At 28.2% G+C, this 19,036-nt stretch overlaps 3 protein-coding genes across 4 annotated transcripts; all 3 read right to left on the bottom strand.

Annotated features, from left to right (window-relative positions):
* Positions 1–119: 119 nt before the first annotated feature.
* On the bottom strand, positions 120–3,804 carry LOC108322706 (choline monooxygenase, chloroplastic). Of its 2 annotated transcripts, none has more exons than XM_017554890.2 (10): positions 3,486–3,804; positions 2,987–3,032; positions 2,621–2,756; positions 2,292–2,366; positions 1,989–2,201; positions 1,613–1,708; positions 1,211–1,332; positions 976–1,069; positions 411–461; positions 120–327 (listed from the first exon to the last, which is right to left on the bottom strand). In XM_017554890.2, the coding sequence occupies exons 1-10, from the start codon at positions 3,763–3,765 to the stop codon at positions 190–192; spliced, it is 1,251 nt and encodes a 416-aa protein (XP_017410379.1). In that variant the 5' UTR covers positions 3,766–3,804; the 3' UTR covers positions 120–189. The 2 variants fall into 2 exon arrangements, with proteins under 2 accessions (XP_017410379.1, XP_052727452.1); XM_052871492.1 differs by having other exon boundaries at positions 2,298–2,366.
* Positions 3,805–8,003: 4,199 nt separating this feature from the next.
* On the bottom strand, positions 8,004–9,745 carry LOC108322712 (pentatricopeptide repeat-containing protein At2g37320). The gene has a single exon (XM_017554900.2). It carries the CDS (start codon positions 9,674–9,676, stop codon positions 8,135–8,137), a length of 1,542 nt encoding a protein of 513 aa, XP_017410389.1. The 5' UTR covers positions 9,677–9,745; the 3' UTR covers positions 8,004–8,134.
* A 989-nt stretch (positions 9,746–10,734) lies between these two features.
* On the bottom strand, positions 10,735–11,280 carry LOC108322683 (agamous-like MADS-box protein AGL61). Its single transcript, XM_052871371.1, has one exon. The coding sequence runs from the start codon at positions 11,278–11,280 to the stop codon at positions 10,735–10,737; it is 546 nt and encodes a 181-aa protein (XP_052727331.1).
* Positions 11,281–19,036: the final 7,756 nt, after the last annotated feature.

The following is a 19,036-nucleotide window of genomic DNA, read 5'->3' as shown; positions in this document are numbered from 1 at the left end:
CGTGTATATCTTAGGTTTCTTAAATGAAAAAAAAAAAAAAAAATATATATATATATATATATATATATATATATATATATATATATATATATATATATATATATATAATTACATATCGCGTAAGTATAGATCAAGACTACAGTGCATACAGTCCCAACCATGTAATAATTTTGCGTAGCAGAGAGGAGTTTACTTTGTAAGGTTTTCATAGAGCAGACAATGAAAATGGTGCATGGCCAGCTCAACCGTTGGAGCATATCTGCCGACCGAATATGCTGGGGACTGGAGACCTTTCTGGACACCTTCACACAACACCACATCTTCTAGCTGCGCATCAACCACCAAATATGGGTATATATTCCAGCAGAGGAAAATATCTAATCAAGCCTGGAAAACCAATGCTTTTTTACCTGCACTTTCTCACTATCTTGTAAACTTTTTTCTACGAAATCTGTGTCATTCTGCTCAGTCAAAGAGAAAGCATGTCAGTGTTTTAAATTGACTGCAATTGTTTTAACAAGTATTTATTTATTTATTTTATAACCCCGGTGATTTGTGGTGAGAAGACCCACAAACTAACACACTCCATCCATCCTTTAATATGAAGATTTCTGAATTGATTTCTAAAGTGTAAAAGAACGTCTCGAGACTTCACTATATTTTTACACAAAAACCACCAAACGTATATCATAGGTGTGGTTTTAGTATAATATTACTATCATAATAAAAATAATTTAAAGTATGAGGGCAAAGATCTGAACTTCTCATTTCCTAACATTTCATACCCTGGTCATTAATCAAAAACTCTTTCTGCCTAAAGTCCCTAACGGTGGCTAAGTTTCTTAAAATCTAATTTCATGAACTGTAGTTACAAAACTATCAGCACAAGGTTCATTGTAATACATTGAAAGAGTATATTTTTTTTTATGCCAATTTGAGTAGAATCTGATTATTGCCTACATAACTAGAAGTTACCTTCAGAGAGCGTTCAAGATAGTAGTCAAATATTACTTGACATTTGTTGGGTCCTAGTGGAACCACAAGATTGGTGTCCATCCAAGGTCCGTACCTATGAAAGCCAACAAGCACCCCAAGTTCTAAAACATGCTAATTCGCAAAACAAATACATTGAATGTATCAAAATTTCTTGTTTAAATGAATACGACTAAAAAAATTATCTACCATGCCTAAACAACAATAAAGCAAGCACCTATTAATCATGAAGTTTGGGTAAATAAAAGCATATATAGCTTTTCTTCCAAGTCGATCATAATTCTCTTCACTTTTCTCTGAGCTGCCTTCACAACTTTGGATGCTAACCTTTTCAAACATCTGTTGTCTCGTTCATAAACCATCCTTTTAGTCATAAGCAATCAGATGTGTAACAAAAAAAAATGAAAATCCAGTGCCAAAAGTATCATATTTTAGCTCACTTTAGCAGATTATTTTAGATAGTAGACTGATAAATATAATTATTTATTCTGGTTGCAGAAAAGGATGAAAAATCATGTAGCAAGGGTTCCAAAAAACCATCTACATGACTCAATATCATGCTACAGTACAATAGCATGTAAAATGAGAAGACTTTTTTGTAGACATCAAAGAATCTTACAGTGATAGAATAGGAATCCATCTTAAGACCAGAAGCAAGGCCTTTATGTGCATACGGCACATGATAGCCACCATCTAAGTAGTTATCACAGAATACCTGCATAAAAAGACACTGAAATTGCTAAAGTCCTACCAATTCCTTGAATCATACAAACAAAATTGTTGATATAATAAAAGCTGATGCTTAAAATTTCTTGTAGAGAACGTTCGCTGGAGAGATAAAGCAAACAAATTTACCTATTATACGTAAGAGTGAAGTTTCATAAACCAGGTAAAATATCTGATCACATAACTATAAAGAAAATGAAACTGTACCTCAAGTAATAAACGTAATTTCCAGTAAAAAGAATCAATTGAATCAAATAGTCAATTCACACCTTCCAATTGCATTCAATTGTGTATTCACGTCTGCATACATAACTTAGTGAAGAATCAATTCCACTGGAACTCAGTACTTCTGAACAGCTACCCAGCCATGCCTTTGACACATTATGACTATCAACTTCCTTCTGAGAAAGATTCTCTTTTTCCAAATTGAGAAGAATAAAAGGTCCCCATGTAGCTACTTTGATTGGTAAAAGGCCAAAATCCTACCATTCATGGTGACAGAGAAATCAGTTGACCTTTCCCTCCGAAAGATATATAATACAAGTAACTTATCAAAGAACACATCTGCATACATTTACATTGAAATTTCGCATTCCTGATATTCTAGTGGCCTTTAGAAGTGCTCCATTGAAACCATAAGTCCACCCCTGCAGAAATCATAGTATTTTCATATCTCAGTTTCAAAAACAAAGAAAAGAAAGGAAGTAAAAATAGAAACCTACAATGAGAAAGTATCAGATCATGATAACTGAGTAACAGCCATTATCTATGAAGGAAAGCTTGACAATTATGTTTTCAATTTCACAAAGATCAGAATATAAAAAGGAAGGAGGTCTATAGAGAAGAGAATCAAAATAAGTATGCTAATAATATGCATATTTATCACTGTTGGTAAACTCACATGATAAGGACAGACAAAGCAGGATTTCTTTCCACTTCCATAAGCAAGAAGAGAAGCATGATGACGACAGACATTGTGAAAGGCACGGAGCATGCCACTGTCATCACGACAGACCAAATATTCAACATCTCCTAGTCTGCAATATTTAGTCACCACCTGATTCTCAGAAATTTGGAAGAAAAGAAAATGAATAGAGTGCAATACTCATTAACTCACTCCTAAATATTCTTTTCCTCTTCTAAGAACCAAATGGAGCTACAATTGGAAAACTTTGTCATTAACATATGCAAATACCACAGATTATGAAATGAACTCAAGTCAACGAATTTCTATTGAAGACAAAATACATGGATTAGAAAAGAAAACCTTCCGGTGAAATAGTCACGAGGATCCTTTATCTGCTCCGTGGATCCTGTAATAAAAATTCAGTGAAGCTAGAGAACTTTTGGCGGACAACAGATGTCGTAGGTAAAAAATAAAAGACATAAATGAAACTTGAAATGGCTTCTTTAGACAAACTCTTTTGTAAAGACTTGTAAAAGAGAAAAAAAAAAGTTTATGCGTAAACTAATATGTAATTTTTTTTTACATAATTTCTTTAAATTTTTACTTTTGATTTAGGTATAAATTACTTTTGACTTATTTCGAGGATCATATTTCATATTAGTGCAAACAGAGATACTGGTTTGCATAAAAATTAAAATAATTTTCTTCTTTTCAATCATCGAAACTATTTATCGGATTGAAATTCTACATATACAATTTGTTTTCCTCTGTATTCCCCTGCAGGGTCAAGAAAGCAAAACGAAAATACCCAATAAAAGAAGGGGGAAAAGGTTGAATCTTTGGGCAGAATAAAACTGACCCACTACTTGCCAGCCTCTGTAGAAGACGCGATCGAGCTCAAGGTGGAAGAAAGAGGGGTCAGTGTACCATGATGTTGGGGGGGTAATGGCTTCCTCTATGGGAGTCTTCGGATTGAAGTGGTGGACTAGTCTTTGAGTCTGAGATGTTTGGACGTCTGAATTGTGAATAAGGCAACGAGAGAGTATTGAACTTCTGTTTGAAAAATTAAGGTTCATGAGTTGTCCTTGTCGAGGAGTAGAGATAAAGGGTATCAGCTGCATGATCATTGCCATTTTCATCTTCCTTACAGTTCAATGGTTTTCCTTTGTTTATGCACTGCTCACGCTTCCACCAATCACGACAAATAAAAGGTCCATTAAATTAATAAATAAAAAATATTTTTTTAATGAGCATATATATAATAAAATGAAATAAGTAATTCCCCCATATTCTTTAATAAAATCAATAATTTTTTCTTAATTTATATTCAAAATTTAACTTTTCTTTTTACAAATAAGTTCATGGAACTTTAATTCTTATATTTTCCTATTTTTTAAAGGAACACCGAAAATTTTAAATTTATACTAAATAATATTAAAATTTATTAATTTTCATAAATATTTTCTGTTCAAATTAAATTTTATATTAAATGTCAGTGATTTATTATTTTTTCTTTTTTTTTAGTACAATTCGTTTATATATATATATATAATAATAAAAATAAGACTTAAAAATTAATAAAATAATTAAATGCCTAATCTCTTTGCAATTTTTATTCAAAGGTTTATGTGTTGAGTCTAACGAGGGAATGTTCACTGGAGAGACACAAACATTATTATCTACCCAAAGCTTCAAGGCAATGGGTCTTTCATGATGTTTTACTTTCTCGTTTCTATTCAATGTGTGATTTTGATTCACACTTAGATTTCCAACAATCTTCACCTCAAAGGTGAGTTCCTTCCACATAAATACACTCCCCCTCCAGCAAAAACATTCCCAACCAACCACAACCACGAGTAGTCATTTCCAACTGCCGTTCACCTTAACGGGACTTGCTTACCTTAATACTCTTTGTCAGGAAGACTTTCGGTATATGGATCATTATACTCGTTTGAGTCGGTCACCAAGACAAACCATTAGTTCTAATACCATTGTTGGGTCTATCGAGAGGAAGGTTCATTAGAAAGATACAAACACCAATGACATATGAACTCAATCATATAAGGGATTGACACCACTCTATGCCAAAAACCTTGAGGTAATAAATTAATGAGTCTTTCACTTTTATATAATATTCTACTTTTTCATTTCTATCCAATATATAAGATAGACTCGTACTTATATACCCAATATTATGTTTCAATGAAATTGCATTCTGGAAATACATGTTCAGTGGACTAAAGAAAAACACAATCTTGTAGATTTATAAATCCTACCGTTATTTTTTTTTCTGTATAAATGAGTCAGAGTAAATTTTTTAACATTATATAATTAACACAAATTAACATAATTTTTAATAAAAGCAATATAGTAATCATTAAATTCAATAGTTATAAATTGTGAGTTTAATTTTTCACTATCAATCAATTAAAGATGTCGTTAGTATGATTTCGAAAAGAATTATAATAAAATACATACTTTTCTTATATATAATATAATGATTTTTAAACATCAAAACGTGATAAAATTAAGGATTAAAATTTAAAGCAAGCTTTCTTTTCATTTTGTTTGTATATAGTAGTTTATCGTTGATGAGAATTAAAAAAAATGGAGAAATAAACTTTTGTAAATGGTTTGCTTGAATAGATATGAAGTTATAGGAAAAAAAAACAATATTTTATTTTTTTTATCGGAGATCCTACGTTTATTAGATATAAAATAAATTAAAATTATATAAAGTTTAGTTTATTAAAATTTGTTATTTATTAAGTTTGTAGTGTCACTGTTATATCACTATTACTATCTATTCTGTTGAATTGAAAATCTTTCATTAAACAAAGATAAAATAAATTTATATAATATAAATCGATGTGAGTATTGTTATTTTGAATAATCAATTATTCACATCTTACTTTAAGATAAATTTATAATATATAAATAAATGTAAATTTTATTTTATAAACAATTTTTTAAGATTGGGTTTAAATTTAATAATATTTTAAAATGATTTAAATATGAATATTTGAGATAAAAGTTGTCGTGAAACTCCTCAAAATGTATCTTACCATAAATACAATTAAAGTATCTTCCGGAATGTTCAATAGTAACATATTAAATACAATTTTTTCTGAATTTATACGATAACCTAATACTAAAATTAAAAGGAATGATGAGCATTTCAAAAATAAGATATCGCATCCTTTGGATATCGTCCATACAATAATAATGTAAAGTTATGCATTTATTGATAAATACATATATGTCATTAATATTGAGATAATGCATGGATTTATTTTAGGACTGAAACTAATAGATGGTGTAATCGATTACGTGGCTACAATACACCATAAAAATGAACAAATTTCATCCTTGATTGTATAGGTTAGTTAGATTAAATATGAACATATATTAAGTGAGAATTCTAATTGTTACTCGAGAGTTGGTTGATCAGGTATTACTATGACTTGACTCGAATGAACCGATCGACTGGGATACGAAAGAGTACCTCACAACTGATCGAGTACAAGAGTAGTTGAACAGAGTTAAAACGTAATCGATACGGTAACTGTTATTGATGAGTGATTAATGTTGGTATTAATGATCATTAAAAGGTAAATTAATAGATTCGATTATTTTAAACTTTATAAATAGAGGTTTAATTTTGAGGTAAAGACATTTTTTTTCATAATTGAATTACTTTAGACCTTCATAGAAAAATTGTGACTTGAGCCTCCAAGTGTCTTCAGCATATCAAGCAGTCACCCAAAGCAGAGTGGAAGTAAACTTTCGTCCAAACAAAAGTGTTAATCATCCTCGTCCAATCCAGCATAGACAGAAATAAACATGGTTAACTATAATGGATTATGCACACATTTTAAATACAAATTCAACCAAAAATTGAGTAAAAAAAACATTATTTATATTTTTTAATATATTATTTGAATGTAAAGGCAATATGGTCATTGCCTAAAATACCAGCTATAGTCAATTTCATATAAATTATAAGTTTACAAACTTTCTACTCAGTTACCATCTCTTTACTCTAATACAAACATTTTGAGTTCTCACTCTAATTCTCTAGTTATATTTTTTTATATTTTTAAAATCTTGCTTTTTATTGTTATATTTTATTATATAAAATTTTCTTGTAAAAAGGAAAAATAAAAATAATAGATTATTTATATTTAATGTAAATGATTTAACTTTAAGATGTAAAAAAATTACTTAATATTTTTTAGAAGTCTTGAAAATCAATTACGATAACATGAACATTTTAAGTGTTTATTTACACAAATATAAATAAAATTAAGGATCAAATAAAATAAAATTCAAGTCGATGATGTCTTTTTTATAAATAAAATAAAGTTTGAGAATGTAGGGTTTTTATTTCCAAAAATGGTAAAAATTTTAAGTTGGCGTGAATTGGAAAAATGATTTCCATTATGATTAAGACACATTTCTAGAATAAAACAAAAAAAATAGTTACAATTATATTTATAAACACCCTTCAATGAAATGTTTACATTGAAGAAGAAAATAAGTGCGAAATGAAATAAATTTCTTTGACAACTAGTATTAATTTATAAATACTCTATTTTGTTAAGTTATTTTGGTATTAATATAAAAATATTTACTTTTTTTTTACCAATAATTAGTCCCATTTTAAAAAAATATATCTCATAATAGCTTAACATAAAAATTCTTTTAATTTAGATAAATAAACGCAGAACATTAAACGATTAATTTAAAATTTATGATTTTGGATCTGAGAATTGAATTTCAATAACTAGTTTTCCATCGATGAAGATCAAAGAACACAAAACACAAAAAATAAATAAAACAAGAAAACGTAATTTTAAAATTGAGAGAAAAAGAAATGAAGAGATGAGTTTTAAATTTAAAAAGAAAAAACTAAACAAATGAAATCAGTATATGAAAATAGAGTTCATTTAATTTATATATAAGTTATCTAATAATGTGTATGCATGGACCTAATTTTAGTTCTAATTAAATCTATTAACTCAATTACAGAATATAAACTAAAATAATAAAAATTAATTTTAAATAGGTTTTAATATACAAATACAACAAATCTGTTTTAAATTAAAAAATATAAAAAATAATAAAAGACTCCAAATCCAAAATTGTATAAATTTATTTTAAAGTTCATGTAGAATCCAATACGGAATCAACAAAAAAAAAACATTTACTGAAAAAGTCATCAAAAGAGCAAGTAAATATCATATTAGATAAAAATACAAAGTTAAAATAATTTGTATATTAAGTCTAATTTATTATGAATAAAAAAAACAAAAAAAATCTTATTAAAATTATTTCCAATATACCGTAAAACTAGGTATACATAAAATATGCGTGATCTTTGCTCAGAATTGTTTTTTTGAATTTCCGATCATCGATAAACATTTCACTGACCAGAAAATGACAGTCCTATTGTTCCCACCCATTTCAAACGTGAGTGCTGGAAATGTTAAAAGCCCCACAATTGAGTTAGCATTGTGAAACTGAAAGCCAAATATTTTCCTCATCACACATCTGAAACTGAAAGTTTAAACTACTAATGTGGTCTATCAAACTATTCAATGTTAAAATAATCTCTGTCCTTCTACTGTTTGACTTATTTTGTGCTTCAAATATATGGATTTTGCTTTTCACTTCAACCCAACTACAACCAGGATTTGGTTTAAGACCTTTGTCTTTCATTAATTTTCGCACTCGTGCAGCCTCATTCCACCAACCAACTCTTCCATAGAGATTCGCCAGCTGCTGAAGTGTAGCTGAACACCCTGGTTCCAACAACAGCCTATTCTCTGCTGCATGGATGCCAATCTGAACATTTCCATGAAGCCTAGAGGAAGACAACAGTGAACCCCATATTACAGCATTGGGAAAAACAGGCATATTTTGAACGAAATCACGAGCCTCCAGAAGTAAACCAGCTCGACCAAGAAGATCTACAATACAAGAATAATGATCTAGTTCTGGCTGCACACCATGCTCAATCATGGAATTAAAGTAAACTTGGCCTTCTTTGACAAGCCCGCCATGTCTGCATGAGGATAAGACACCAAGGTAAGTAACAGCATCAGGATGAATACCTTGCTTTATCATCTCTTCGAAGAGACTAATTGCCTCTTGGGCAAGCCCATGCTGCGCATACCCGCTAATCATGGTATTCCATGTGACAACATCCCTACCCTCCATATTTTCAAATATGTACAAGGCCTCGTCAATTGCCCCGCATTTTGAATACATAGCAACTAGAGCATTATCAATGTGGAGGTAAGAGTGAAAACCCAGGTGAATTATTTGACAATGAGCACATCTCCCATATTCCAGTGCTCCACTGCCCATACAAGCACTTAGAAGACTAGTGTACGTAAAATAATTTGGTCTCAAATCTGATCCCCTCATTTGATGCAAGAGCTCCAAACACATGTCAACACGCCATGCTTGTGCAAACCCAGAAATAATTGCCGTCCATGAAACTACATTCCTAACAGGCATTTCTTCAAACACAAGGCATGCATCGTCCAATAAGGCACATCTGCTGTACAAACTTATCAAAGAACTTCCAACATAAACATTGGCAATGAACCCAGTTGTTATTGCTAAGCAGTGATACTGAATTCCTCCCCAAAGGTCACGCTTGGACCCACATGAGCTCACAGCTTGTGACAAGGAGTGCACATAAACTTCCATCTGTAGAACAGAGGAGTGAATATCCATTTCAGTTGTAGTCCTAAGAGTAGGTGAATTGTGACCAAGAGGAATGGTTACGGTTGCATTGTTTTCCAACATGTTCTCAATGAGCCTCAGATGGCTTTGGCGACTCTTAACATCAGCACCACGTTTTTGGGGGGATACAAGGTTCAGGACTCTTAGTGCATTGGCTAAACCTTTGTTTGATAACAATTTATGGGAAGAGAAAGGCCTAAAATTTTGATTCCTAAGACAAAATGATGGATTTCTTGTGAGTAATGCATTCATTGATTCAAATTGAATCCTTAGATGGAACAATTTTGTGGCCATTCTTATCGATTGAGGCCTCCTGCTGGCGACAAAATATGTCCATGTGCAGAAAAAACATGACAGTGTGTATGTATCGATGTATGTAATGAGCTTAACCTAAAATTCATAAATTTACGATATTTATAGTTCTCGGTCCACTTATTTAAGTGATTCAATAATTTTATTTCAATTGAAAAATCATTGTTAATAAATTATTTAAGTAAAAAAAATTTTTTTAAACATTTACATTATCTTTTCTATATTCAATAAAGAAGATAAGCAATTCATAAAAAAAAATCATTTATATAAACAGTTTCCTACAATTTTAAATAACACAAAATCTATGTTGAATAAAAAGTAACATTTTATTCATAAATAACTCTTAACAATTAAGCAATTTTCATCATAAAAAAAGTTTGTCTCATGTGTAAAGTGTACAAATATAAGTTTTTATAAGTTGCATACTTATTTTGTTTTTGTTTTTCTTTTAATATTAGAATTGAAGATTAATCGAGTATCCATGACTCTTAACTTAAAAGCAGGAAAAAGAAAAATATTAAATAATAATAAAATTTAATATGTTTTTTTAATTCTTAAACTTAAACATAAAATTTGAAATTTATTTAAACTTTAATACATTTCTATCTTTAAACTTAAATATTAATTTTCTTTTTACATGCTAAACAGTGTTCAAAAGTTAAAATGTGTTTAAAGATAAGTTAAAAATATTATTTAATACACTAAATTTTTTTCGCATAATATATTTATATATTTATTTTAGAATTTAAATATTAAAAGGTATTCCAATTTGAAACAGAAATAAGTTTCAATTTTTGATTTAAATTTAAAAATTAAAAATATATTCAACTCATAAAAATAAAAAAAATACTCCAAAAACACAAATTACATAATCAATTATAACTATTCCATGTCGAGCCTGTAATTAGATTTGATGTCTTTTTTGTTGCATATAAAAAAAAGGGTTGTTGAATATGGAGAAAAACATTTAAACAACAACAGATTAAAAGTAAAAAAGAAAATTGAGTTGATGGTGAAAATGAAAAAGAAAAGATTGTACATCATTGAATTGAAAGCATGAACAATTGAGCAGCCCTTTCTGTTAATTTCTTCCTCAACTCATAAAGCGACACCATAAACTGTTCCAACTCACGTTCACTCGTCTCATCAATGGGATCCTCCCACCACCTTCTGCTCAAACCCTTAACCATTTTTTCAGTTTCTATCAGATTCTTCTTTTCCAACGCCAAATTCTTCACTGCCTCCTCGTATTGCATGTTGCTTTCTTCATATGACCCTCTTCTCTCTGATGCTACCAACACTTTCTCTCCCTTCAGGTACCTTCCAACAATGCCTTCCACGTCTGGATGCCCAAAGCAGAACAACTTTTCAGCAGGAGAAAACACTATTATGGCTATGTTAACATTACACAGAATGCACAGTTCACTCGCTTTTTTGAACAACCCTGCTCTTCTTTTCGAGAATGTCACTTGCTTGTTGCTAGATTTCTCAATCTTCTTTATCACAATCTTCTTCCTCCCTGTGTTTTTCTTCTTCTGTGGCTGCTTTAACCTATCCATGGCTACGGCAAAATCAGGGTTATCCATGGTTACAGGAACAATATGTTTTTCCATTTACCTCTCATCAAATGATTTATGCATATGTATATTTATATTCATTATTCCTTATTGCCAACAAATCCTACTTTTACGCCTTCTCTTAGATTATCTATTTGCAAATATTTGTAATTACAATAATTGAAGATTCATCATTGATTTATTCTCCTAATAAAATCCTACAATTACGTATGTCTCAGCTTATAATTCAATTACGTAATAATGTATGTATATATTTTCCCTCAAAATGAAAAACAAAATTATAGATCCTTCGTTCCAATTTTCAACATAATTCAAGTAATGAAAGGTAAATTGACAAATCAACTTGAGGTTTTATTTTGGAAGAAAATATATTCGTATTTATGGAAAACAAGTTCTGATTCCGTTTTCTTCTCCTTTTCATACGCGGCGCATGCATATGCATAAATATATAAGACTGTATTTAAATATTTTTTTATTTTAAAAGAGGTAATAAGATAACATTATACGATAATACTTATACGCTGTTAAAATTAAAGCAGTAAAAATAAAATATAATATAGATAACTCAAGTCAACCACAAATATTTTTTAAAATAATAATGGACATATTTAAGGCTCCTGTAATTCGAGGTCCAAGCACCAATCATTTGCCTATCGATTTATTCTTGTATTACAAATCAGAATATACAATTTAATGAGTAAGATTCTCTCAATTATATATGATTATTTTTTACAATATACATTTCACATACATGGGTTTGCTAAGACAAGTAAGTCTTTTTGTTTTAGTTGGTACATGTGTATCGAAAGTAGAGTGTACCGAGTTTTAGTAAATAAAAATGTCAGTAATTTTCATTCTCAAAATTAAAAAAAAAAAACCTAAGAAATCTCCAAATCCTTACTGATCTCTCTCATCCCTCATTCCTCTCAACATTTTCTCTTTCATCTCTCTCACTCCAACCTTCTCTTTTTCTCCAATTGAAAAAATCAGAAACACTCACCTAACTCTAATACACATTTCTCACTTATCTAATTTGTTTCTCTCTCATCTCCATCCTCTCTCTCACCCACAACAACCTATGACACTGCAATTTGTTGCTCTTTATCTGTTCGTTCATTTATTTTTCACCTTAATAACAAAATAATTGATGATGTTGATTTTTGATTGAAGAATTGTGTTATATCTTTTTTCTTCGGATTGTTATTGAATTTGTAAAAAATTAAAATTTACAATAATTTCAAAACTAAAAGAAGAAACAAGAAACCCCTACGAAAAGATGTTAGCATATATCCATAATAGTTGCAAAACATTTAGTTTCTTAATATTAATTTTGATAAAATCATAGAAATGAAAGGAGTATATGTTAAACTATGAGCGTGATGGTAACGAATTTGTTAAGTTTAAATTCCAATTTAAAATTCAGTGCGTTTTGTTTTTCTTAATTTTACATGATGTGATTTGCTTTGGAAAGTAATTTTCAGGTTTAACTGAGAGCTAACAGGTTCATTATGACTAATTTACTAATTTTTGGTTGATTTTTAATTAGTTGGTATATCAATGGAGTTCTTCTTGGAAACTACTTAATATACTGTAATCTGCTCAAATCTAGAAGATGTGCAATTTGTTATAATATTTTTATTCTTTTTACAAAAATGAAATGAAAATATGCTTATATGAAACATTCAAAAGGGAACGAGTAGTGCTTTGTCCTCACTCGCACACTTTCCGGGAAAACTTCCCGGAATGTCACTCATCCCAGAATTGCTCCAGGAGTTCTTATGAGTCAGGCTACCGAAAAGCAAATGCATTTTGGTGATATGAGTAGTCAAATCAATTCCTTTAAGCTATCCTTCAACTGTATAGTCCCATACCTATACAGTCTCCAGATCCCTCTCATTCCGGTGTATGTTCGATTCGTCCATGTACCCCTTCCACCCGAAGCTGCCAGGAGCCGCTCCTTGTCTGTGCCCCCTGCACCATGCTTCTTGCACCGGCGTCACTCCCCGCCCTCGTCAGTGCCCGGATGTCACACAAGAAGGTAAAAAGTATATTTCAAAATATTATTTTCAACGAAAAATATGTTTTTTTAGAATTATTTTTAAGAGCTGACTTCAAAAATCCATTTTCTAGACAATGACTTACCTCTTCCGGAATCCTCTTTCCACATAACAATTTTTCTCTTCTTAAAAATATTTTTGGACAACTTAATAGTCAAAATATCAAATCTCCCTAAACATAAACTACTAATTCTAAAATATAAAAAACGAAATTTAATAACAATCCGAAGGGAAAAAAATATAACACAACCTTTTAATCAAAAATCAATATCAACATCATCAATTATTTTGTTATTAAAGTGGAAAACAAATGAACGAATAGAGCATGAACAACAAATTACGGTTCCCGGGTTATTGTATGTGGGTGAGAGAGGATGAAAATGAAAGAAAAACAAATTGGATAAGTGAGAAAGGTGAATTAAGGTTAAGTGAGTGTTTCGAATTTTTTCAGTTGGGACTACTATAAGGATGACAAAGAGAAGGTTAGGGTGAGAGAGATGAAAGAGAAATGGGTGAGAGGATGAGGGATGAGAGAGGAGTGAGTAAGGGTTTTCTTGTTTTTTTTAGTTTTCAGAATTAAAATTATTAAATACTTGACCTTAAAACTTATAATTCATAATATAAGGGTATTTTTGTTTACTAAAATTCGGTACAGTTTGTTAAAATATACCAACTAAAAAAAACTTACATATGTTAGCAAATCTCATTTATATATATATATATATATATATATATATATATATATATATATATATATATATATATATATATATATATATATATATATATATATATATATATATATAAAAGCGATATTAGGGTACCTCACCTTATTTATAAAAAAAAATTATATGAATTTTACTTAGACTTATATATCAAAACCCCTCTAATCAATAGAAAACTATTTTTCGCTCCAAATTGTTTACACAAACAAAATGATGTGTGTTATAGTTTATGCGTGTACTTCATCTTTTTAATCGAAAAGAATGAAAATGATGAAAAAAAAGTAGAAAGGTTAGTTTGTTTTTTTTCAATGAAAAAAAATCTAATTTCTTCTGTTTTACCTATACATTTAATTGATTTTTAAGAATATTTTGAAAACAGTTAAAAATATATTATCACATTTTAAATTAATATACCGTATATTTCAATATAGCAAATATATCTTTTATAATATAAATTTTAGTAAATTATTTATTTAGGAAATAACTACTTATCATGTGCGAAATAAAAATTGTCGTGTGGGTACGTGGCTGGAAAATATTTTTCCCTAGCTATAACCAACATAACAATCATTTCAAACAATCAATTTTCATTGATTTCCATATTTAATTCAGTCAACAATTTAATAGCAAAAGAATAATTCTTTTGATTTACAACTTGTTTTTTACACCAAAAGTTTAAGCAATATTTATTAACTTAAAATGTGAATACATAAAAGTTTTAGGTTCAAATACATAAAAAAAACAATTATTTAAAGTTCTTAATAAAAAGAAGATTAAATTAAATACCTAAAAAAAAAATTCAATTTTTAAAATATTAAAATAACCATATAAAGGCTAAAACTATACTATTTCAGAAAATTAATTTTAAAAGAATTGAAAAAATATTATAATTCACTTGTAATAAACTGAAAAAAATAAACACATGTAATAATCCAATCTAAGAGAATAGCGCCAGCTATGACAACTTATTATGTACATAGTGTGATGATGTGGAGGAAGATGGAAGGAAGTACGTGATTTCTTTACCCACTTAAATTTTATCAAATAATAGAAAAAGGCTTTATGAGGTTTTTTTTTTTTAAATACTAACCACTTGGTTAAATTTTATATCTATAATGCTTTCATACAATTTTTTTTTATCCTCATACTTCAAACATCCTAATTGCACTATGGACCATTTAGAAGTAACTTTTTATATTATAGAACAAATCTACCCACTTCTTCTTGTTGGTTGGTCTTTTCATATTAGAAAATGAAATGTCGGGGATGCTATTATTATCTTTGTTATATTTTTTCAATTTAATATTTTATTAATTAATTAACGAAGTCAACTTGTCGGGAAAACAATCACTAGAATTACTGTAACGCAACTACAGTTCGGTAATGATTTTTTATTCAATATTTTATAGGGTACAAAAAGACAGAAAAATAGAAGATAAATAGCTATGCAATTAACAAAATTCACGATAATTTAAAACAAGAATAATATTATTAAATTTATTTTTGTTTTCTTTTCACTAATCGGTACCTTGAAGTCTCGCCATCACGATTACACATTTGATATAATTTGATAACTACAGCTAGTGATCTGAAACTTGAACCGAATTACCCGTCACTCTTCATGCTTTAAATATTGAAATCGCATTAATCAATAAACTTGAAAAGCTTTTTATGAAGGATACTTTCAACTGTCTTTCATGATTTCTTTCAAAGGTTTTCATATCCAACAACAACTTTATCTTATCAAAAATTAAAATTAAATATTAAATATATAATACCATAAACTATATATTTTTTATTTTAGATTTTTTCCTTTTATATTTGTTGGTATATTTTGTCGAAGTCTTTCTTAATCTATTATGAGACATCTTCAGTCTCCAACCACACCATATCGGGTAAGTCTTTTTATCAAGGATGGAGTACATTTAGGGGTCAGAGTTTGGAGAGGGAAGATGACATATTTATTTTAAAAAATAAGACAAATTATTGACTTTATATTATTCACCATTTACATTATTAACAATAAAAAATATTAAATTAGAGTATATTTGATAAAATATGAAAAATTTATTTTAAAAAAACACTACACTCTTATATGTAATGTTAAATTTAATTTGAGGAAACTAAAATAGAATACTTTAAAATTGATCTTTTTTATGTTTTTTACGTGATATAATTACTTTTAATGTTTAAAAATTACACAAGATATAGAAGCACACAAAAAAAATATATTATTAAATAAATAGATATTAAATTTTGATTATGTAATATCGCGGAAAAATAAATACCTCTACTATTTCATTTCATTACATGATTAAATATAAAACATATATAAAATAATAGTAATAGTCACAGTATTTTACAATTAAGTTTATTTAAAATCCTCTATAAACATCTCCATTTTTACATAAAAGATCATCGGGAGACTATGAACTATACTAAATTTTTTATATTAGATACATCCATTAAACCAAGAAAAAATACTATCTCAAACGCATCCATTCATTCTAACTAGTTCCTAAAACATTTTCTACTAACGCCAAAATAATAAACATTGCAAAGGAAGAGAAAAACACACAAATGCAAACAAAAGAGGATAAGTTAATGGTAATATGAACATACATAAACAATTTATAACTCAATATCTTAACCAATTTAAATTATAACATTTAATTATCCAGTTATCAAACCATTAATAAAAACATAAACACAATATATTATTAGACTCAATATCGAAATTTATGTATTGACTTAGACACGATAAGTATTGCTTTTATCATAAAACTTCTTAATAGATTTCAACTAGAGCTCTAGCTTCACTTAGTCTAACAAAAGGATCAAATTCTTCTAGATAAATTAACTTACAACATCAACGAGAGAGATCGCAACAAAAGATTTTAATATAAATTATTTTTGATACTGTACTTTAATTCTCAAAGAAAAGATAAAATTTTTTTTTACTTCGATCCTGAATTGAAACATTAAGTTTAACATTAAATTTAGTTAGTATCCAAAACTAAAATCTAAAATAATAAAAAATTATAAGAATAAATAAATAAAAAAATAAACTTCAATTCTGAAAAATAATGGAACCTTATTTAACTATACACTTTAGTTCCTTAAACAACTTCAACTTATTGTAATTTTTTTTTTCAAATATTTTCATTGAGGAACTTCTATATTATATTAAAAAACTTAAAAAATGTAACGAGACACAAAATTAACATCTAGCTCTCATGTTTAAAAAATAACACGAAAAATTCTTACGAAAAAAACTTTAAATCGTCACTTTCTATTCTTTCTTAACGGTAATGCCTAAGTAATATTAAAAAAGAAAATTCCTTTTTATACGATCAGCTTCAAGCTTAAATTGACTTTTTAAAAACCTTTCTGACAAAAGTAATGAGATTTTGTAACCAGTGGAGACATATTAGATTATATAAATAATGCATAAAACAAGAATAAAATAGTATTTATTAATGTTAAACAAAAATAAAAATTAATAAATAAAAATAAAGGAGTTGAGAAAAGAAAAAAAAAGTATTTTATATTGTGAAAATATAAGAAAAGAGTTTTAAAATTGTTTAATTTGATTAATTTAATAAAAAAATACAATGTATAAAAAGTAATATAATAGATCTTAATAATTTCTAAAACTAGTTTTTTTCTTCTCCCTACATCAATCAACAAAATTAATTATCGCTGGACCCCTAGTTCTCCTAGTTTCCATCAATCAACCATATCAGATAATACTAAAGCTAGAGTCAAAGTCATGGCAATAGCCCTAACCTCTAACTTATATATACATACACACAATAAATAAATAAATATATATATATATATATATATATATATATATATATATATATATTATATAGTCAACTTTAGATGATCCAAATTATAATAAAAAAACTATGTCAAGTATAATAAGACTAAATGCGGTGAGATATTGTATTTTTAACCCTATAAAAAGGTGTGGCAAATAAATTAGTGTTGAACAAAATCCTTGTATATATGAGTGGAATTATTACGAAGATATTGTGTTCCATATTCAACTACCAACAGACGTTTTCCGGATTCTGAAAGTGATGTTTATACAATTTTCTAACAAATATAGTCACAAAAAGAGACGATTATTCCAATGGAAATATCTTATTATTAAAAATATTAATTTATATTATGACTATTAATTCAGAAGGGATATGTACCACAATAATTATTTTCCACTTATAAAAAAGAATAAGCTGGTCAAAATATGTTTTTCACATGTCATTTCACATATTTATTGTGGTTGAGAGTATTAAATAGTGAGTTTAAATTTAATTTATTATTATAAATTATTTCATAAAAGAAATATTGTTTTTTTATTGAGATATATCTTGTGAGATTGGATAGATGGTATTGCATAGAAAATTAAAGAATAATGACATTGGAATTGATTTTCATTTAGATTAGATGAGAAGTTCCAAACCATTGACATTGGCCGTGATTCGAGGTGGCGTGAGGAGACTTTGAATTGTCCTTTCCCTGACAAGCCAAATATAGTTGTGCTTCTTTTTCTAGAAATAAACAATGTTGAAAATTTTGGAGTAAATAAGATTAAGCTTTCTATACCAACTATTTTTACTTTTGACTCTTTAGTATTTTTTAAAATTGATATTTAACAAAGTAGATATTTTGGTGCAATTTTTTACTACTTATATTAATTTTATTGTTTATGTATCAATTAAATTGACACATGTTTAATACAAAGTGTTAGAGAATAATGTAAAAAAAAAAAAATTATGTTACATAATACACACATACATCATTATATGATCAGAATATTTTTATTATAGAAAATAAGTTCAAAGACGAGAGATTTTAAAATAGTTTAAGATTAAATAAAGAGCAACATAATATTATAAATTACATACAACTAAATATTTTTATTTCAAAGACTTAAACCAAATCTTGGTAATTTACTAAGTTTTTACTTTTGAA

Source organism: Vigna angularis, chromosome 1 (assembly GCF_016808095.1).
Source record: "Vigna angularis cultivar LongXiaoDou No.4 chromosome 1, ASM1680809v1, whole genome shotgun sequence".
Taxonomy (NCBI): Eukaryota; Viridiplantae; Streptophyta; class Magnoliopsida; order Fabales; family Fabaceae; genus Vigna; species Vigna angularis.
Note: the sequence above shows the minus strand (reverse complement) of the source record. Positions and strands in the feature narration are given on the sequence as shown.